The sequence below is a fragment of the Pleurodeles waltl genome, chromosome 9 (assembly GCF_031143425.1).
Source record: "Pleurodeles waltl isolate 20211129_DDA chromosome 9, aPleWal1.hap1.20221129, whole genome shotgun sequence".
Taxonomy (NCBI): domain Eukaryota; kingdom Metazoa; phylum Chordata; class Amphibia; order Caudata; family Salamandridae; genus Pleurodeles; species Pleurodeles waltl.
The window spans coordinates 1,049,789,800-1,049,813,010 of record NC_090448.1 but is presented as its reverse complement, the minus strand read 5'-3'; the positions used below and the strand labels follow the sequence as shown (position 1 = coordinate 1,049,813,010).

Below are 23,211 nucleotides of genomic sequence, written 5' to 3'. Positions count from 1 at the left end.
CATTTAAGTGAACTTTTATCATCAATAACAACAGGACTGCATTGCTCAGACTGTTAAATATTTTCAGAGCCATACCACCAGTCAGTCTTGATATTTTAGTCAACTGTGCATTACACTTTGTATCTTGTAGTTTTGTATTTAGCCCAGTAAGGTTGGGCTAAAAAATTCCATTATGCCAAGTGCTTCTGTCTAAAAAGCCAGAAGTGAGTGGCGGTGGCACAAAACACGTGGGACAAAATGCCAGCTAGGTGTGATAACGAGGCAATAAAATGCCTGAAACCGCAAAAAACAAATAAATAATTAACTAAAGAGGAAAATCAGGTGCATATTTCAGAACACTTAGATCATTGTTGGCTGTGTCCATGACTCCTCTATTTTGCATTTCTTTTGAGGAGGAGGAGGAGGAGGAGGAGGAGGAGGAGGAGGGGGGAGGAGAAGGAGGAGGAAGGGCTATTGGTATGTGTCAGAACTGGTGTAGAAGGCCTGCAGTGAGAGCCACGCGTTCAGGAACAGGGCCTCCCTGAATCTCATGCAGTGGGAGTCATCATTTTGCCAGCAGCCAGTACTTAGCCTGAACTCAGCAGGAGTCTGCTGAGACATAGCATGAAAGGCTAAAAGCTCTGATCATCATTTTCCTCGGTGGCTACTTCTTCTGCGGCATTAGAAAGCTGCAGAACTTACTACAGAGGGCCGCCGTCAGCAGACATACATTTCATGCGAGGCCCCTGTAGCATGAACACTTGTCGATAAATAAAAAGTCCTCGGAGAAAGAAAAACTCAAGCTCCAGCATCTTGCACCATGTAGTGCTGAAGTCGGGACAGCTGCCTCAGCTTTGATAAACAGAGCAGGCTTGCTTCAAATCCAATGAATACATTTTGAAGCGCGAACATGGGGTGTAAGAAAATGCCCCACCTCACATCCTGCTTGATTGATATATATATATATAAATATATACAGTTAAAAATACAAAGTTTACAGGGACCTTTTAGTTAGGCTCACATTTGAAACCACAGAAATGTACAAGTTGGAGTTATCTTACGCAACTATAACTTGTACTCTAAAGTAACTATGTCACGCCGTTGCAGTTTTTTCATCAAACATTTTACTGCAAATATTACATTGATACTATCACTGATTTTATCAAAGATGTCATGAGTGTCATAATTTTGTGGGATAATTAGCAGTGCATGATGAATGTAACATAAATTGTACAAAAAAAATGTTGCTACGTTTCTATGTCAAGTTTTTTTCCTTTGTTGGAACTGTATTGTAAACAATTTACTGAGAAAAAGTTAAATATTTTTAGGAATTGTTTGACGATCCAATTTCTTCATTTTGCACCGGTGCAAAACTATTCTCAAAGAAAGAAATAGTAGAAACAGTGGAAAAGAGCAATAGTTCCACTCCAGTACCAGCAAAAATGTTGACATGTGGTCTTAATCCTGAGAAAATGTCAGCAACCCTCAGTGAGGTGTGAGGTTTTAATTCATAGAACACCCTTAGGACTATTACAAAAAAATCAAATGGGCAGGCCAGTGTGGGACAAACATGCTCTTTACTACAGCTGGTGCGGTAATTTTCAGCACTGCAAGAAACATAGAATTTCCCCCAAGGAGTGCTCACCAGATTCTAAAAACAACTTTCTAAGGCTTTGTGCAGTGATTCACCACAACCACTAGTTGGCGCCCTAAGGCTGCCTCACCTGCTGTTACGCAAAGTCTGTCCCAGGCCAGGATTGATTGTTCACGGCGCTTCTCAAAGCTCAATATAATTGAAATAAATCACATAGATAAATGACTGTCGCTACATTGGTTATGGTGCCAAAAAAGTATGAATTTGAAATGTTGCATTTAACGACTGCTTTGCCCCTCCATGACATTACCCCACAGTAACTGTAGCCTTTAATGAGTCCTTATGCAGCGAGCACATAGTCTCAGGTGGAATTGCATTACAGTGCAGTGGCACCGACATTTCTGCTCCACCTAGATTGCACCGTAGCAGTTTACATCTATGTATGTGCTGCTTAACTATACTCTCTCTCTCCCTCTCTTTCTTTCTTGGTTATGGGTAGCTCTGGAAAGGATGCCACAAGCAATATGCTCAGGGTTGCCCAAAGGGAGGTTTAAAAGCTAAGGAAACCGAGAACACTCAGTAATTTTCTGCAGGTTATGAATGACGCTGCAGATTTCTACAAAGCCTCTTCTCTGCTGGCAAGCACAGCTCCAAGGCACATCTGGGAAATAACTCTGGAAGCCTGACAAAGACAATCTTTACTCAAGGATAAACTGATCCTGAGTAGTTCTAATCTGCCTGTAACAACAGCACTGGGTGTGTGCAGTGTACATTCACCCTTTATTACGGGCGAGCGTAAACCGTGTTGTAATCTCTCTTTGGGCTTCAAACTATGCCCATGTTACGTCAGTTTCTTTCATTGGTTTGTGAGCTTGCCTTTTAAAATCTGCTTGCTTTCATTAGTGAAAGGCATGCATAAGTCATTCCTTTTCTGGTGTTTAGCCCTCCTCGAGCGAAGCAACCAAGTACTGAAAACATACAAGGCTCCACGTTTTCTGTCCGGTTTCTGGACTACTTTTTTTTGCAGCGCGATGACGCTGGGTAGAAGTCGAGCGCTTTGCAGAATATCGACCCTGTTACATAGTTAATTGCACTTTTGCCGGCTACGTAGATAGTTGCACTTTTGCCGGTTACATGGATAATTGCACTTTTGCCAATAGGTTTCAATACCAGTGAACTTTTATTTCCCTTTGTGTGTCTGCTTTGCACTGATGTCGGCCATCGGCTCGCTTATGTGAAACTTTTAGTTTTCAGTTTATATGGCAAAAAAAGTCCAGTTAGTTATGTGATACTGTTTTATTTTCATTTTCAAGAAAAGTCCGGTTAGGAATTTACAATGCTCATTGCTCTAGCTCAAGCAAACGTGATACCGGTTGCACTTCAAATGCTTGTTGTGTTGATTGGAAGCGGCAGAAGGTGAGGATATAAAAAAAAATCTCTCTCTCCCTCCCAACCTCTCACCTGGGTATTTTCATCCAATTCCACACTGTATAGACAGATTTGAAATTGCCTTAAAGGTTCTAAATTGGTAATTATGCAAAATATAACAATCGACAACACTGCCTTTATGGATGCATTATGAGTCTGTAAGGTTCTCAGTGTTGCAGCTGTAGAAAAGTGGAAACATCCTATGAATCACATTTCCAAACAAGAAGTCTGTGGCTACGAATATTGAAACCAAGGCCCTCATAATGAACACGGCGGTGTTTACTGCCGTGTTCAGGCTGGCGGATTTAACTGACCGCCAGCCCCCCTGGGACCCTGCCGGCCACATAAAGAACATTCTGCTGGGCCGGCGGGCGGAAACATTGTTTCCGCCGACCAGCCCAGTAGAATGCATGGGTGGGACATTGCCGGCGGCTCCACATGGAGCGGCCGTCAATGCCCCTGTGCGGTGGGCGCAGCTGCACCCGTCACGCAGATCACTGCCCGTAAATCGGGCAGTGACCTGCGCGATGGGGCACTGCACAGGGGCCCCTGCACTGCCCATGTGCATGGGCAGTGCAGGGACCCCCAGGGAGGCCCTGTAGCACCCCTTCCACCAGCCTTTTTCTGGCAGGGGAACCTGCCAGGGAAAGGCTGGGGGCAGTATGGATCATTATCCGAGGGGCAGCAGTGCTGCCCTGTCGGATAATGATTCCTTCCACCATCAGGTTGCCTGTCGGAGGCAGCTTGCTCCATGTGTTCATTATATCGCGGTTCAGCCTGCCATGCCGGTGGCGGTCTTCTCACCCGCCGCCGGCATGGCGGGCTGAACCGCCAGGGTTCATAATGACCCCCCAAGTCCATACCTGGGATTGGCTGAAAGAACAGCACACAATCATGGCAATACTCAACTACGAATGAGCGGAGGACCATTCCAAACGTTGATATAAACACAAGGCCTATTTTAATGCTGAAATAACTTCTAGTTATCTGAGGAAGATATTTAAAATATATGCCAAAATAACTACTACAACTATTACAATTATAAAAGTCTGACAGGGGACAAGATAATTATAAGAACCACATTTACTTTAACCTATAATTACCAGTACAGCTACGGATTGATTTAATGCATCTTCTAATTGTGTCACTAATTACTTTTTCCAAATAAAGTCTTTCATTGATTGACTGCAGGGCTAATTGCTTTCAGCTGCTGTGGCAGAGAGTAGTAGTAAAATTAACATTTGTTTTCAGTTTTGGCAATGCGATGTATCCTTCAGATTATGTGCTTGCTGCAGAGATCTGTATGTAAGTGATTTTTTCATGGCAGCCAAGTGACCCAGTGCCAGATGTGACACCTTCAGTCAGCACTGTTCTCTAGGCCAACAGTGCTTTCCATGGGACACCTTATGGGACTATGGATCCTTACAGGGAAGGCACTCTCATTTAAAAATCCAGAAGGAACTTAATGCACCAGAACCAATACTGGACCATGAGCAGCCGGGACTGTCAGAGTGAAAGGTCAACATGGGCTCTAACATCTACTATACCTCTTGGTGAGGCACCTTCTAGCAACATATTAAGCGTGAAAGGTCTTATCAATCAATCAGGATTTATAAAGAGTGGCTAATCATCTCATAGGGCATCCAGGCGCTTGCAGGTCCCAGAGGTTTATTTGAACAGCCCGGCCTTGATGCCAATTCAGAATTCCGAAAGTGAGGTAATGGTCCGGATTTGCACTGGGAGGCTGTTCCAGGTCTTTGCTGCAATGTGGGAAAAGGAGCATCCTCCTCTTCTGCTTCAGTAGATGTGGGACGCATGGGGAAGAGAGGAGGAGGAGCAGAGTCTTCTTGATGGCTGGTGGAAGTTCAGTTCTTGGACACTAGGCATTGGGATTTGGCCTTTAAAAGGCCTTAGGAGTGCATGACTAGCTTTCTTCTGACACCCCCGCAGACTCACAAAAGTGCAGCCCTATCATAGAATGGCACGAAATCACACAGTGGCCCATTTTAATGGCACCTGTTCATTTTATAATTTCTGGCTCGCCTCCGCCTGCAATCAAAACTGACAGATTCAACAATGTTCACAGCAGGTGTAATGTTCTACTGAGAAATCCTACTGCAGAGCAAAATATTTTGTCTTACCTGGATAACGTCCTCAGATGTACTTCACCCTTTTTCTTCTTGACAACCCTTTTAGCCATATGTACCTCACACCACACACTACTCCCTTCTAATCCTACTTCCTGCAGCTTTCCCATCCTTTCAACAAATATTCTGCATGCGTGGTTGGTAAGAATCCCTGACAGTAGGTCTGAACCTGAAATTTCTATAGGTTCAGCATAACGTTCACTGAAGTCCCTCAATGACAACTCTCAGTGAAATATGGCACATCATCACCAGTTTAGGGCTTAGTACATATAGGTGGTACTCGAGAGAGATCGAGTGGAACTCAATGAGGTAGAAGGGGTGACGCTCTTAGTCTCTGATGAGTGAAATGGACTCTGTAGTGATGCTGACCCAAGGTAAGATAATAGACTGTGAAGCGAGGATGAAAGACAGCTGCCGACTGACCTGTCTGAGAGGTTGTGTTACTTTTTGGTCTTACTCATCAGCTGCATGTCAATCTTTTCAATCAAAGGCCTATTTTAGGAATCTTTTTTCAGAAGGTTTTGGAACAGCGGATATTTCTCTATTTTTTTACCTCCTGAGGCAGAGGGTCTGCAAGCTTGCCAAAATTAAGAGTGCGATCAGAAGACAGAAATTCACTTCCAATGTAGTGTTGATGCCATTCTATTTTTTACTAGTTTTTCGGCCATCCTGGTTATCTGGTTTTGCAGTTGTCGCAATTAGTCCAAGAGCTCTTTGGTTGGTAAACCTAAATTACTTTACAGTAGTCCCAGCTTGTCAAGACCAGTGATTAGGTCAAATCCACCCAATGTCTTGTTCATAGGAGAATAAATATACATAATTTGAAAGTGGTCCCTTTTGCCACTGTGAGAGGAGACAGTTACATCTCAAGGGAAACATTATACCAAAGGATGGAATAATATTGATATATCTCGATAGGCATAGCCCCAAAAGTAGGATCTCCAACAACATTTATCCGCCAAAAGGGGTCTTCAAGTTGAGCAACGAGGGGAACCTGAAGCCCTTTTAAAACAGCACTTTGCCACTGAGAGTAGAAAAATGATTGTTTAGGGTTTATTTGTGCCCTGGACCAACAGAACTTGACAAAGGTCCCAGACGCTGCCTATTGTGTAGTGCTGAACTAGGCAAAATTCAAAGCGACCTTTTTGTTTAAACTTCTTTGCTCTTTCTCTACACCAAATAAATGTGAGGAAATAAATCGAGTCTGTCCTCATTCTAGGATAAATTGATCATTGAAATATGAACTTTACAGTGTACTTGGTTTTAAAAACACATATTAATAAATGATAATAATACGTGAAAGTTCGAATCATGCTACACCATTTAAGTCTAAATTACTCTAAGAAGAGGCCTAAAATATAACCCAACTCAATGGTCTTCATCTGTACGGGCTTCAAAGGGATGATAAGTGAACCTGCAGCATTCAGATTACACAAAAATAACTGCATTAGCCTACTGAGCTATCTTATTGGCTTATGAAGTACTTACACAAACGGTAACGCATACTGGGCCAGATGTATGATTCTGGCCCATTGCGATTCGGTAATTGCGATTTTTAAGAAATCGCAATTACCGACTCGCATAGGGCCATGTATCACATTTGCGATTCGGTAATTGCAATTCCCTAAAAAATCGCAAATGCAATTACCGAATCGCAAATTGCGATTCGCAAAATCCAGGTCGCAACGCAGAAAATCGCAATTTTTGCGATTTTCTGTTTTTGGTCTGCGAATGCATTTGATGCATTGAAGACCTCGATTTTGCACTTGCAAACGGCCGATTTCGCTGTTTGTGAGTGCAAAATCTGTTCATACATCTGGCCCACTGTTGGTAATAATATTACAATGCTGATTATTTTCAAGAAATATTTATGGTCATTGTATCTGTGGTCAAAACATCACTTGAACTTCTAAAGTGCAGATAAATTATGGGGGAAAAGTTGGTGTAGTGCTATTACTCGATGGCTGCCCTCAAGGGTTTAGAAGTGCCACTTAAGCCTCGATAGGTGTCAATAGGTGTGCATGACTATAGCTGTTCTTGGTGAATTTTGTGCCACAGAGACAATGTAGCGCTACCCTAGCAGAGGGTTTGTAAGAAAGCCCCTCTGAGAGCAAGGTTAACAAACATTCACACCCCAAGGAAGGCCTATTAAACGTTGACTTCTTTTTTGGAGCCTTTTGGCTTTCTGACTCAACTGCTAAGTCAACTAATGTTAAGGCATCTTCTTACAATCAGGTAAAACGTTTACTTGTTTTGCTCTACCTATATTTCTTATAAATGGTAGGCAGATCGTGACGTCATCACTAATGCGACTGTCAACATCCTGACATACTGAAGAAACAAATTCCTACTGTGTAGGAAATAACATAGCAGGTGCAAGCCTAGTATTCAGTAGCCTGCTCTGAAAACTGTTCAACCACTTCGTGACAAATCTTTCTTTCTATTTCTGTGGTGCAAATATTCAATTCAAGGCGGAATCAAAAACTTTACCCGGGGCTACATGCTCAACACATTTCCTTGGTGATTAATTGAGAGGGCAAATGGCCCTGTAAATAATGAACTAATCAGCATTTCATAGCTGGAGCCACAATGGGGGCCTCTATGACTACGCAGCACGACTGTCGCTCGCGGCTTGAGTCACAGCACGTGACGAGGCGCGGTGGTGCACGCGGCCATGTCGGTCCTGCTTGGCTTTCTATTCCAACCCACCACGGCTGGCAGCTGGGGACTCACTCCCACGGCTGTGCAGATTTATGTCTTTTCTGAATTAATTAATCATAACTCGCAGCATATCAAAGCGCAACATTTTACACACTAATAAGGAAAATAATTCCGTTGAGATTAGCATTATGATGGAGCGTTACTAAAATGAAATATCATTTTCTGACACTCTCGGTTTAAAGCTTGACAGATGATTTTTCAACAGGCAGTCTAGTGAGAAAATATTTCTCTCTCGTAGGGAATTACTACAGGTTCTTCTGAGGGGCGCTGAGCCCGAATTTTAAATTCAGAGAGGCAATCTAAGCACGTGTGCAAAACCTTGTACTTGGAATCGCATGCTACCTAAAATGTCTTGCTGTTTATGAAATTATGATATTGCGTACTTTCAAGATCTTATATAACGTATTTGTGAGTCTAATGTTTTGACGCTTTGTTTTCTAGGCTATGAGTGATGAAAATCTATAATTTTTTAATGGATTTTTGTTCACACATAGGGGTCGTGCTTGCAATAATCATGCTTAGGAACTGCAATTAGGTCCTGATAGAAAGAGAGGGAAGCAAAATAAATCAATACACTACGGGGCAAAATATAGGATATTGCACAGGCGTTCACCAGTGCTACCACAATGCTTTGCAGTAGACATAGTACAATTTGCTCGCATTTCAATTTATTTTGCATTTAAGCACTTCTAAATTTCTGTCATGGCTGTTGCCAATCCTTAGAGGAGAATATTTATTAAAGAGGAGGGTGCTGCCATTATATTTATATATTACTTTATAAACATCAAGCAATGTATGGTATGCGTCACGCGAAAAGACACCTCATATAGGACGTGCGTCTTTGCCAAAGCAGGTGCCCTTATGAAGGTTGTGTATGGAGCTCAGAGAGAGCGGGTAGTGTGAATGCTGGGTTGTGATATGGCTATGTCACAGCAGTGGGTAACACAATTAGTTTGACGGGGGAGGGGAGGGTAAGTGGGGCGGAGGATGGTGGGAGTGCCTGGTAGCACAATGAGTTAAGGAGGGGTGTATTCGTGAGGACTGTGTAGGAGGCTGGCTTGGTGGTGGGGACGTTATCTTTTTAAATGTGGGTAGTTTTGGTGAGAGCGGTTGAAGATGGGTGGCAGCCAGCACACATAAGATGCATCTGAGGTGGTATTATGCCCGTCTCCCCATGTCTCCTCTAGCCCTATGCATTCTGTACGATTGATTACATTAAACTGTGAATAAAGGCAATATTTTTGTGACATCATAGGCAAGTTGAGCTTCACTCTCATTGTCTGTTTGATGTCACTCGGAACCCCCAGGTATAACAAATCCCTATCATTCACAGTTACCAATTTAAAATTCTATGCATCTCACGGGGCTGGTTGCACTCACACATTTTACCGCAGTCTTTCGGTCAATAGGTAATGGTAGATGTCAGTTTACTTACATTTCATTCCATTTTGCAATCATGCAAGGGATCTTCTGGCATGTATTACGTGTTTTTGCAATTATTTGTTTGATATTTATTAATATTTCCTTCTCATTGCAATCTTGAGTGAGCAACTATATTGGAATTATTTTGGGGAAGGGTTTCCCATTTCCTGATGATGTTAGTTATATAATGTAATGTGGATTTTGTGCCAGCCAATCGGAATGCCTTATGCTAGATGGCGATTGGTTTATTTGGCGGTCAGATGCTGGCTCAGTCAAGCTGAGAATCCCCTGACACGTGTCTCATTGTTTGTGCCACTGTGTCTCTGATTTTTTTAAATATATTCTTATTTAAATCTTGTGTGAGACCCCTATAGAAAATATTTTGGAGGGGGATTCCAACCTGCCTCATGGTGTTGTGTAAATACCCTACTGTACTTTGTTCAGGGACACGGTTATTGGATGTGTTTTCAAGGTGGGGGTAGGTCCTGCAATGAGAATCCACTCTTGGCTATTCTAGTCTGTGCGTACTATGTCTCATTTCTGTCATGAAATCTAATGTAAAGATAGCTAACACGAAAAATTTGCTTTGTTCCCTTTAACACACATTTGTTACAACTGTAGTGATCAAGTAAAAAAAAAACATTATAGCTCATGTCTCCTTCCAAACCATGTAAACAGTACATGTAAAAATGTGGAGCTTCTCACTTAGGATTTACTATCATGCTGTTATTATCCAGGAGAATGATTCAAAATAAAGATGGTTCTTGACTCCTACTAACTACCGAGGAGGCTTATAGAGCAAATACCCTGGACTAGCCCCAAGAAATGGACCTTGTCTCTCGCCAACCACATCAGCATGCAGTCTAGGCACTGACAGTAATCATGACATCTCACTTAAGGACCAGTTGGTGAAAGTGGACAAAACACGTCTTTGGAAATTGAATATCTTTAGAACCCTCCTCCTATTCATTGAAGACAATGTTCACATTTTGGTGGTGAAAGCCCTTATACAAAACAAACCATATTTCATCAATGTGATTTATTTGGCCTCACTCGAATACTTAATTGACCAATTGCAACCAGTGCCAAACTCCGCAACACGTCTTATTATCAAGATGCCTAGAAGGGCACTTCTCAGTTTCATGTCAACTTCGCCGGCTTTCTATAAAACAAGGAATTATTTTTAAGGCTTTGGTCTGAACACACAGAGCATCTTATAAGCAATTTCCTGAATTTCTTGCAGAAGAATTAGCTTGTCACATAGACAGTCGCACTTTTAGTTCCACAGGTCAGTATTCTGCGGTGATTCCCAAGACCAGAATGGTAAGATTTAGCTAAAAGCTTTTTCTGCCACTGCAGCTTAAAGTGGAACTCTCTTCCAACCCAACTTTGAGCCGAAACCTACAGCCTGCGTTTTACGAACTGGCTAAAATATTATCTTTTCTAATATCGATGTGTTTCTTCTGTACCTTTGTAATTTCTATGTGGAAATGTCTCCCATTCCAATTGCTTGATGAATTTGACTTGTTCATTGTTAAGAAATAGTAAAATCGGAATATTAACTGTTACCACATTTTGACAACCATGTGTGAGTTTTACTTGAGCACAAAGAAGCTTCGACACATATTGTGCTTTAAAAGTAACTTATAGACCACAGACCTATCTGATTTCCCATCTATCTTTCCTAGGCAGCACCTTCCAGGCTTAATCCAGAGTAGCAATCGCTACTCAATTAATGATGTATTTATTCGGGAGCTTTGTATTGTGTTGCCTTTCTGTAACTTGAGAGCACTTAACGGTGTGAAAAAAGGTGATTGTTGGAATGGGAAGTTAGTGTCCAGTTAGACAGGAGAAGAAGCCATATTCACTCTTCATCACCACCACCCGTTTGATGCTGATCGCAACTAAAGGCCTGTGCGAAGTTTGGTTTTCAGGACTCTCCTGAACTTCACGTGGCTGGGATCAGCTCTCAGCCTGGCACTAGGACATTCTAGAGTCTAGCTCCATATGCGCTATCTTTTATTGTCTCGTAAGGTGGTTTGTTGCCCCAACTGACAAACCCTTAGCAAAGGTCTCTGGTCAGGATGGAGTGCAATGTTCATTTCTGCAGGTAGGCAGGACCTTTGCCGCAGTATGCTTTGTGGACAGTGTGCACAACTTTTAATTTAATCCTAATGTCTAGATGGAACCAGTGGAGGGCTTTAAGGCTTGGCCTGAAATGGAGCTGTTTCCAGAGGTTACAGCACCTTCTGGTTGTCTGGTCCTGGAGTCTTTCGAGGTCAGCAATAGGCTTTCTTGCACTAGTTGTAGAGTTCCAGGATGAAGCTCATTAGCTTGAATCTGTGGTTGGTGTGAAGAAGTGAAATAATTTTTCAAAGACGACAGAACTACATCCTGAACCACAATCCACCCTTTTAAACCTCCCCTCCTGCCCTCTGAGGAGGCTATCAGGAGCATGCAGCTCTTAACATAAGATATTAGAGTCTGATTTCCCAATTGAGACTTTGGAGTGCAAGTGCCATCATTTATAAATGCAAATCCACTTTACTTACTTAGAGAATGTGAATTTTTACCCCTAAATACATCTGCTCCACGGGGTGGGTTTATGGGCCTGATAAGGTGAACAGCTACTGTGTTGTTAAAATTGTACAAAGTTATTCACAAACATTTCGCATGAACTCTGGGGAATGGCAGAAGTGAGTTACTTTCTGGATGGGGGATGGAGAGGTAACACCTTCAGAATATGGCGGGAGTTTGGTGAAAAGGCTTCTGGCTACAGGGAAGAATATTCCTATGGCGATAAAAAACAGAAGTTGAACCATGCGCTTGCACTCTGCAAGAAGCGTCTGCAAACAAATCTGTAAATGTGCGAAAACAAACACGTACGTCAGTTCTGCTGGGAAGCAACCTTCCCGGAGTAGACTTGGAATTTTTGGTGAATTAAAACTCTAAACTACCACATTTCATGTTTATAGCCTTAAGAATCAAGCTGTAAATAGTTAAAAGTAATCACAAACTATTGTAAACTATGTTGAAGATTTCTCGGACCTGGCCTACAGCATACACTGTTAAAAGTTCTCAGACCAGCGGTCAGGCTGAAACACAATGACACCGATGAGGGACAGGTCCTGCCAGTATAAAAACACACAAACTTTGGCGGGGGACAGGTCCTGTCTCTGAAACACACTGACACCGATGAGGGACAGGTCCTGCCATTTGAAAAACATACTAACATTGGCGTGGGGAGAGGTCCTGTCAGTATGAAACACACTGACATTGATGGGGGATAGATCCTATCAGTCTGAAACAACTAACACTGGTGGTTATAGGTCCTGTCAGGCTGAAAAACACTGCATGTGCATGGAGTTAGGTTGTAGCAGACTGGAACATACTACTTTCGCATTGGGACCGGCACTGTCAGTATGAAACCCACCAACGCTGGCGGGGAGACAGGTCCTGCTAGGCTGAAACCCTTTAATACAGGTGGTGGACAGGTTCTGGCAGCCTGAAACACACTAAAGCCCTCATTACGAGTCAACTCGTGGTGGCAGTCCGATCGCCTAATTATGACACTGGAGGTCAGACCGCAAGGCTCCCGCCGCCTCAGCCTCCGCCGGGATCGGTGATCCCGACAGGTTGACGGCAGGTGTAGGCCACAATCAGCCAGGGCGGTGCTGCATGCAGAGGTGCCCTGCTGATTAGGGCCTAGTTCTCCACCAGCTTTTTCATGGTGGTTCCACCGCCATGAAAAGGCTGGCGGAAAACAGGTGCAGGGGGCCACAGGGGTGATCCTGAACTGCCCATGCACTTGGCATGTGCGGGGGATCCCCTGCCCAGCACACTTGCAAACCCCACTATCTGCTGAGCAGACAGTGAGCATTGAGAGGGTGCTGGGGCCCCCTGCGGCCACTTACACGCTGGGCTGAAGGGCAGAAACCTTGGTTTCCGCCCGTCTGACCAGCGTGAAAGTTGTGATGGGCCCAGCGGAGAGGTAGCCAGTAAGGTGGCAAGCTTACGGTCTGAAGTTCGGCGGACAGGTCTTCCTGTCTGTCAAACTCACAAGGAGGGCCTAAATCTCCACTGGGCTAGATCCTGTCAGAATGAAACACACCAAAACTGGTGACGACATAGTTCCTGTGAAGCTGAAACACATTAACACCAGCTGGGGATAAGTCATGACAGACTGAAACACGCTAACACTGGTGGGGGCACAGGTCCTGCCAGGCTGAAACACACTAAAACTGGTGGAGGACAGGTCTTGGCAGGCTGAAACACACTACATCTGCATCGGGATAGATCCTACCAGTCTGAAACACTCCAATACTGGCTTTGCATAGGTCCTAGCAATTCAAACCCACTAACACTGGCAGGGAATAGGTTCTGTCAGGCTGAAATGGTGATGGAGCAACATTATAATAAATTAAATCATTCAAGGAGGTTTTTGTGCAGCACACACCCTGAAATCAGGCATTTCAAGATACAATCATATGCTAAAATGATGACAAAGGAGGTGCGGTGAGATTAAATATTTGTCTAGGATCACATAATTTGCTCAAGTGGGGAGTTTGAGATTAATCGCAGTTTTTTTATTTCACATTACGTATTTCAGCCACCAGGCAGGTACTTCTTTTTCTCTCTTGTTTTCCAGCAGTTAGTGTTTGTCTTGAATTCTTGATGAATATGTTTACAGCGTGGGTGGCTGGCAGGCGCCATGTGGAAGCTCGGCTCATATTGGGCTCGAGAGTCCAAGAGGATCTTGAGCTGAGCCCGAGCCAGGGTCAGGCATCTGGCACGAGCCTGGCTCCCGCCTTTTCTGGTTCTTCCACCTCTGCTTAGCATGGACTGTGCTCGCAGCTCTATCTGGGCTAAACATCCGGCACTGCAGTGCTTAGTCTGTGCGGCTCTTTGCAGGAAGTGGCCACCGTCCCTCATTTTGGGGGCCTGGATTTTCCATCATGAGACCAAGAGCGAGAGAGCAAGACTGAGAAAGGCAGAAACAGGAGCTAGAAGGAGGATTAATGCGAGAGCAAAACAGTGACAAAGGGAGAAAAGCAGGGATGAAAAAGAATGCAGAGAGAAAAGGGACAAGGAGTGCCGGTGGTGGGGGAACGAGGCAAGGTAGGCTCAAAACTAGACAGCCATGATGTCTGCAAACCCCAATATTTTCACTAATTATGCACTGTTTGCAGGACATTGCAGATGGCTAACTCAGAAATATAGGACTGGCTTCTTTCTGCAAATGGACTACAATTTAATAAAACCCAAAGGATAAACTCGGTTCCTGGATATCCTCATGGTGTAACAACGCAGCCTTGTTCTGAACATTCACCAATAGCTCATGTATTCACACAAGCTCATACCTGCATAGACTCATGTTGTGCTTTGGCTCATGTATGCACACTTAGCGAATGCATAAAGCATACATGCTCATGTTTGCAAATCAGCTCATGAATCCTCACTTGGTCATGTCTGCACACCATATCATATATGTGACCCAGTCACGTGTGCACAGTTGCTCATGTGAGAACACTCAGGTCATGGATGTACACTCAGCTCGTGTTTGCAGACAAGCTCTGGTGCCTCTCCTGCTAAGTGTGGCTTTCTAGCTACAATCATGCTCTGTTATTCAACTTACTGCATGCCACCTGGAAACATCCTCAACGTGCACTTTTAAAAAATACATGTATACCATATAAGGACATAACACAACATTTGCTGCTAGATAAACCTGCCTCCTTTAAGAACGGGTTTAAACTGTACTGATGTCTGTTTTGAATAAACGCAGCGTCTACCTTTCATCTGCACAAAGTCGAGTTGGTGGATGGACTGCAGGAGAGGGGCACTATCCAAATTCAAATCAAAGTCGGTGGTCATTCTGGGCGTGAGGGTCCCTTTGCCCCATTGATCCTCCGTTAAGTGCACTCGCCGTATGAGGGCATCCGATATCTGTTGGCAGAAAATCACACCTGAGAAAAAGATGTGTCCAGCACCAGATGGTACTTCGTGTAGAAGAGCATCACTGATGCAAAAAGATGGCACCACCAGAAGCTCATAATATAGATGTATTTTTCCATAACACTTAACCCAGGCACTTCCCCACCACTATCGACTTCCGACAATTTGGAAAATACTGCTTGCCCAAGACCACAGAACAGTGAAAGCTAGTATCTGAGCCGGTTTACTGCATTCACAAATAACAACCTGCCCCAAGCCCACATATTCATCGAGAGATGAAGAATGAAATATTTACGGATGGAATGTACAAAGTTAGATTTTAAATTGTGAAGGAAATACATAAGGCGTAACAATCCAAGGGCCCAATGTACTAAGTGTATGTTTGTTGAAAGCGGTCGCAAATTACACACTGACTTTTCGCAACTAGACTATGATTTTGCAAACCATTCTATGTACTTTTAGGTCAGTTCGCAAAATCACCTTTCGCAAGGGGTCACAGTATGATCTGCCTAATGTCCTAAACAGGGCCGGCCTGGGAACCACAGCCGGCCCGGAACAAATCTTCCAAACAGTCCCTCAATGGAGGAGGCAGTGATTAGAGAGGGGACATGGGTCAAGGTAGTATCATGGCAGTCCATCCTATTCTAAAGGCAGCTCTCTTGCCTACAACCCACGGGGCTAGAAAGGCCAGTCCTGTCTTGAATATTAATTAGATAGGTTTTAATTTGAGAATCCCCCGAGTGGCTACAAACACAGGGATGGTGGCCTGAAAGGTTTAGGAGACCATCATCCCTATGTTTGCATTCTAAAAAGGGAAACATTTTTTTATGTGGCCCGAGTTCCTTAAAGGAAGCAGTGCCTCTTTAAAAAACATTAGTTTCCTATTTGGGCAAATATCAGGGAGAGCAGGCAGTGGTCCCACGGACTACTGCTATCCCCCCACCCCCATGTTGCCAGCATTATCCCCAAAAGGGAAGGGGTCCTAAAAGGGAAATCGTCTTCTTTACAAATCAGTTCCCATCTTCTTTAAAGTGTTGGTAACTGGTTAGTGGTTTGCGACTGGAATTGTGGCCCTTTTCAAACTGTGGATCAGTAGAGGTCGCAAAACCTAATTTACTATTTGGAAAAACATTTCTGACTCATAAATGGAGGTTCGTACATTGGACAAAGCAATGTAACAGTTGCATTCCCTTTGATTTTGCAAATTGCAACGAATATGAATTCCAGGAAAGTGTCTTGCTTTTTCTGGGTCTTCCTTTCTATGCTCCTGGAGACAGTTGTTTCAGCCATTTAAGTTTTCCTTTTCGCACATGGAACATCACTTTTTATTTGGCAATCAAAGTCTTGGTGTGTGTGTTCTGTCCATTGCAAACTTGAAATGCACTTTTTTTTCCCGTCAATGGGCCTTCCATACTGAAGTGCTGCTAGGTTTTAGCCACTGTCATGAAACAAAGTGACCACTAGGTGTCAATGTCGCATAGTGGATGCCTGTGAGTTCCTTTAAAAAAAAACAATTACGATACTGTCGTCTACATAGAAGTAAATTGAAATCTCCTTAAATTAAATATTGCACTTGGTATATGCATTTAATGTTACACGGCCTGAGACCATTCATGTGTCCGTTACGTACTACTTATGCATTAGGCTGCCTGCACAGGGTGCCCAGCCTTCTGCTGTGAAACTGCACTGCACAAAAATTCCACCCAGGACTGTAATGGTTCAACAAGCTTAGCGCAACCAGCGTGCGCCCCGAACTACGAATTTCAGGTTGGAGGTTCGAATCCCAACTCCAGCCTTAGGGCTACATGTACCAACGTTTGATTTTGCGACTCTCAATTTGCGAGTCAGAGTGACTCTCAATTTGCATGTCGCAAAACCTTATGTTGCATAGTGTCAATGACACTATTTGCGATTCGTAAGGCGGTCGCAAATGCCCACCTCATGATTATTCATGAGGTAGGTCGCAATTTGCAACCCCCTTGGGAATGGTGGGCCAACGTTTTTGGTTCATTTTTTCAGAGCAGGTAGTGGTCTGTAGGACCACTACCTGCTCTGAAAAAATTGTGACACTGGTGCTAACTGCGATTGTTTTGCGACCACATTCGCGGTCACAAAACAATCATACATGGGACTGCGAGTCGCAATTAGGAAGGGAACACCCCTTCCTAATTGCGAGTCGCAATCCCTTTTTGCGATTCGGTAAATAGTTTACCGAATTGAAAAAATGGTTTGGTACGTGGCAAAGTGCATTTTGCATGTCGCAAACGGCCCTATTTGGCGTTTGCGACGTGCAAAAGGGTACATACATGTGGCCCTTAGTACGGTCGATGCAGCGTTGACCCTTCCAGGGTTGATAAAAGACTAAAAAAATGTGACAGAGTTATATATTGTATTTCCGTTTATATCGCGCTTACTGCCTCTGACAAGGCGATCAAGCGTTATATCTAAACGTTCATTATGAGGTCTGTTTACAAAAGTGCTGTTCAAATAACATATTTCTTATTATTGAAGCTATGGCTCTTTGAGAAGGCATCACATGTGCAGCCCTGCTTAAGTTGTTTCTAAGGAGCTAGGAAATGTGGATGTTTGAGTTCTCAGTCTCCCCTTTCACTGCTGCACAGAGACAAGCAGGAAGCCCTGGTGAAAGGGGGCTGAGTACTTTTCTAACCTCTGTCGACTTACCTTTTGTTGAGAACTATCTACCGTTTCCAGTAGATTAATGCCATGGTACTTTTAATGAGCTCGGACTATTATGCGAGGAATACACCCATGGGGATCTCTCAGCATGGATCCATAGCACAGCCTGTGCATCCAGTGGTGGCTGGTCAACTTTGACAGTGGTGGGGATTAAGTATCTGCCTCTAGTGAAGCCTGGGTTGATTCCTTTGTCTTACCGCCTGCCAAGCATTACCTGACTGCCTGTGTGATTTAGGGAGGGGACTCATGCTGTAGCGTGCAGCAAAAATGTGTAAACTACCGCACCCTTAAGCAAAGGGCGTGTAGTTAGTCCATTTGCTTGAATTTGTCACGAGTTAAACAGCACTGTGCAAGGCTCTGTCATTGAGCACATAAGCATCAAGCAACAGAGAAGGCTTATGTGGAGGGGAGGAAAGGGGTGGTGGCTGTTTAACATTGGTGGGGCTGAGCCCCAGGGACCCAAGGAAGGAGCCGCCACTGGTACAATCCGATGGACACTTTAACATCAGGATTAAAAACCATCAGATAAAACCCATTACCTAAAAGGCCTTAATTGCAATGAAATAACTGAGCCAAATATAACCAGCAAAATGCGCTTTCAAGTGAGATAGCCTGTCCCTAGACTTGTCTAGTTCAAGAACACCTTTCCTAACAAAGGGGGTCATTCCAACTTCGGCGGGCGGCGGAGGCCGCCCGCCAAAGTTCCCCCGCCAGAAGACCGCACGCGGTCAAATGACCGTGGCGGTCATTCTGACTTTCCCGCTGGGCGGGCGGGCGACCGCCAAAAGGCCGCCCGCCCGCCCAGCGGGAAAGACCCAGCAACGATGAAGCCGGCTCCGAATGGAGCCGGCAGAGTTGCTGGGGTGCGACGGGTGCAGTGGCACCCGTCGCGATTTTCAGTGTCTGCTAAGCAGACACTGAAAATCATTATGGGACCCTGTTAGGGGGCCCCTGCACTGCCCATGCCAGTGGCATGGGCAGTTCAGGGGCCCCCAGGGGCCCCACGACACCCGTTCCCGCCATCCTGTTCCTGGCGGTAAGAACCGCCAGGAACAGGATGGCGGGAAGGGGGTCGGAATCCCCATCAGCGCCGCCATGGAGGATTCCTATGGCCAGGGGAAAACCGGCGAGAAACCGCCGGTTTCCCTTTTCTGACCGCGGCTTTACCGCCGCGGTCAGAATTGGCCAGGAAGCACCGCCAGCCTGTTGGCGGTGCTTCCGCGGTCGTTGGCCCTGGCGGTCCATGACCGCCAGGGTCAGAATGACCCCCAAAGTGTGTAGAGTCTACACACTACACAGCGTCAGCCTGCTTAGGAAATTGACCTAATGTAACTTTTTTATGTCTGGACTTGAAAGAGCTTTAGAAGTCAGAGGCCAGATTCATATATTCAAAAGATTTATAAATTAAAATACATATAAATTTATAATAGGGAGGGTTAGAGTCAGCTGTCTTCATGTTTTGGACTATTCATGTGTCATTCACAATTTGTTTCCAACCACCCACCCTCAATACAAATGGGCAACGGGTCACACAACTTCAGCCATTTGCTTTCTCGCACTGTGAGTGGTGGTGTTGTGTCTGATCACATGTACACATGTATGAAGATGTACGCTTCTGGCTGGTGGGCCAATACTTCACTTAGGGAAAACCTTCACCGCTCTATTTATCTTTTTGTAAACTTGTAACCATCCTTGTAAATTTAAACCACGTCTTCAGGTTACAATAATCCAAAGCAAGTATTAACTTTTCTTTTCACTAGTATGAATCATATTTTACTGTGATGTGTATTAAAACTAAAAAAGGAGTTCTGTAGCTGTTCTAAAAGTACAGCTGCCTGCTAGAAAGAACAGGTACTTTTCTAGTTAAATTACACGTGACGGCTTCATTTTTTAATGTAAACTTTTTACTGCAAGCATATGGCTGCCACAGTTAAATGGTAAATTTATGCGGCATACACCTGCAATGAAAAAAACAAAGTAACCACTGCCTGAGGTCATCAAGGCTAGACATGCGATTGGTTTCCCTTTTCTCATGTTATGTTTTCTTGCAAGGCCTACTCCTCCTTTGCAGGATATGTAAACATGGGGTTTTATTAGGAGTACATCAGTGCAGTTTTCTACACCTTCTGCACCACTTATGCCTTAAAAAAAAGTGGTAAGTTAAATATGCATATATTCATGGGACATACTTTGCAAAATGCTAATGAATGTCCACTATGTTATGACAAAGTAGCTGTTCTCTTCATTTTCTTGATCACTCCCCTGACACTGCTTTGGATGCCCCAACCTACATATCCAAGGGTAAATGCTGGGTGGAGCACACGTATATATCTTCTGATGTGACACTGACACCTGGTAGCCAATATGTTATAACACAGGGCCCCGATGGACTTTGGAGTTCAATGGCCGCAATGGACATATGTATATATAGCCACATTTCCCTCCCTCCAGTCACACTGCGGGAATGCTTAGAATGTAGTATCTGCACACCAACCTGCAGAAACCCACTGGGGTCGTTTTCTTTGATGACCTCCAGGCAGTACTCCATCAGCCCAGTAGTCTGACGCAGCTTTACCGTACAATGGGATATCTGGTCACGCACCACCTGCAGTTAGGAGAAAAAACAAGGTCCGGAAGGTATAGTTAGTTTAATGTGAACAAAGCTGACAGGGGAAGCAAAATGCAGAAGCCCATTACGTTAACATTTAGGGAGGAATGTCCATGAACATCAATGCCGGAGTGCTCAGCGTGTCTTTAAAATGGCGGAAGCCATGCCAGATTTCCAAACTACTGTGATGAATGTAAATCAAGGGCTCTCTACTGAATCATCCCCATAATGGTTATGCTGAAACTCTGGCATGGCCCTCTTTGGCTTGGACCAATGTTGGACATCCCTGATCTACGTTTAAAGAGCCAGTACACACTGTATATTTAATGAACCTATCCAGAAAGTGATGTGATAATCGTACTGAAAACCCAATCACACAGCCTGAAATACCCGCACATTCTAGGCTTGCTCCCATTGTTAAGGTGCAGGGGGACAAAGAGAACTGTTTTTATGCACTGCCTCGAGAGTGCAGCTGTCCCCAGACAATTATATGAGCATTATTAGAGAGGGGCTTTGGCTCCTCCCACACGTTGGGAGCCAGAAGTACATGTTTTGATTGGGTAGATACTATGGGCCTGATTCTAACTTTGGAGGACGGTGTTAAACCGTCCCAAAAGTGGCGGATATACCACCTACCGTATTACGAGTCCATTATATCCTATGGAACTCGTAATACGGTAGGTGGTATATCCGCCACTTTTGGGACGGTTTAACACCGTCCTCCAAAGTTAGAATCAGGCCCTATGTGTTTCCACAAAAAAGTGATTGCCTTACACACAGTTGTACCATTCATCTGGCTGCCTGAGCTTGAACTTTCAATGGCATACACATGACATTGTAATGCTATTATAGTGTCTTAAATAACTCAGTGATTTATGGAGTTTTGTCTCTAGCAGCAGCACATATGGGAGGATGGCAGTCATTTACCTGCATGGATGTTTAGGTTTGGCACCAAGTGAGGAATATCTGATATATTTATACAACACGTTTTGAATCACATCACAACCCATCCTTTTGATCCAATGTAATTTAAATACAGCCTTACCAGTGGAGGTACCCATGTTATTAATGAAAATCTCTTTCTTCCTCTCCTCCCCATTCACTTGTTGGACCTATTTTTCAAGTTCCTAAGTGATTCTCACAATTGACACCTCATTTATCTATATTCTATCTATGTAACCCACTGCCAAGTTATTGAAGGCCCTGCGACCGAGTTAAAGGCCCAAGCTAAGCCGCAGGTGAGGGGCTGTAATGAGGGAGAGGGCCGTTAACAACTGGTATAGCCCAAGGCAGGTACTATAAGTCTATTTTTACATTCCACCCACTGAGATTAGATAGTTATAAATTAAAAATAGAGGAAACAGAAAGACAAACATTCAAATGTTGGAGCTCAAGTTGTATACCAGCCATTCAACACCTTCAACCCTAGTAAGCATAAAATAACTGCCTCAAATGTACAGCTGCCGATGTGTTACATATCTAGATAGATGGTAGACATTCCTTGGAATTTTGGAGGGGATTTTAATAGGTTTTGGACATCTATCTGGATAGGTTGTTCTCTCCTTTCCCATCATCACCATCTCAACTTAACACTAAGCGCTTATCTCACTGGTTACATCCATCAATGGTCCCTACAAGATTTCTGGCAGCGCTGCCATAAGGGCCGAAGAGTATACTCCCCACAACCTACATGGTCACCTTGAATGATCTGTCTGCATTTCCTCCATAGGTTCACTTTTCACACATACTCACTATCGGGACAGAATGCTTTTGGATCACAACCCCGATTAAGATTAGGATAGATATTGGCCTACCCATCCACACTCCCTCAAAATGCAAGGTTCAAACTCATTCAGTATTTTGACATTCATAGAGCATACTTATCTTCTTCAAGGATCAACACATTTTTTCCAGAGGTGTGTTCCTGCTGCCCCCGCTGCTGTCTCGCCTACGCCGATTTGTGCTACATGGTATGGTTTTGCCCCTCGCTAGCCCACTACAGGTCAGTGCTAAGTTCTCGGCTCGTACACAAAACAGTATTAAACATCCTACCTAGCTAGAAGGTATGAGCCGTGATGCGTACCCGCGTACCCAAAAAACATACGACAACAGCTGGGTTTTTCGACTTAGCATTACTCTTGGCTAAACATGTAGTAAAATGCCACTGGAAGTCTCCCATCCATTCCATGATTGTAGCATAGCAACAATCACTAATTGCATGAGCTACAGCAGAGGGTAACATCCTGCAAACTGAGAAGGCTAGCGGCCTCCAGAAGCATCCTATCTCAAGGCATTGGGACGCTCTGGTACTCCGCTTCCAAGCAGCATACCGAGATGACTCTCTACGACCCTGAGTGGGACTTTACCCCCACATATTTGAGTTCACCTGCTTTTTGGCATTGTCCTCGAGTTGACATTTCTCCAGTTTTCCCACAAACCTCGCTTGATGCAGTCCTTCGACTCTTTAGCAAGGCACTGTACCTCCCCTCCCCTGAAAGATGACTCCCTTCTCTACTTAGTACTTGCATTGATGACTGTGTGAGCGACATTTGTTAAGACACAGTCGCTTCGTAACTGTGTCTACTGTGATGGTAATGCTTTACACCTCACAAAACAAACCTGACAAGAGCAGCTCCTCCGCTATGGTGGGGGAGTGCCCC

The 23,211-nt window shown here is 44.2% G+C and overlaps 1 protein-coding gene across 24 annotated transcripts in view; it reads right to left on the bottom strand.

The window, feature by feature from the left end:
* The window catches only part of TRIM9 (tripartite motif containing 9), a 325,658-nt gene that overhangs the window by 102,829 nt on the left and 199,618 nt on the right, over window positions 1-23,211 (bottom strand). For all 24 annotated transcript variants that reach the window (XM_069208656.1, XM_069208654.1, XM_069208660.1 and 21 more), the window contains exons 4-5: window positions 20,438-20,548; window positions 15,084-15,237 (exon numbers count right to left, since the gene is read on the bottom strand). In XM_069208656.1, the coding sequence (XP_069064757.1) occupies window positions 15,084-15,237; window positions 20,438-20,548 (265 nt within the window). The remainder of the gene's footprint in view (window positions 1-15,083; window positions 15,238-20,437; window positions 20,549-23,211) is intronic.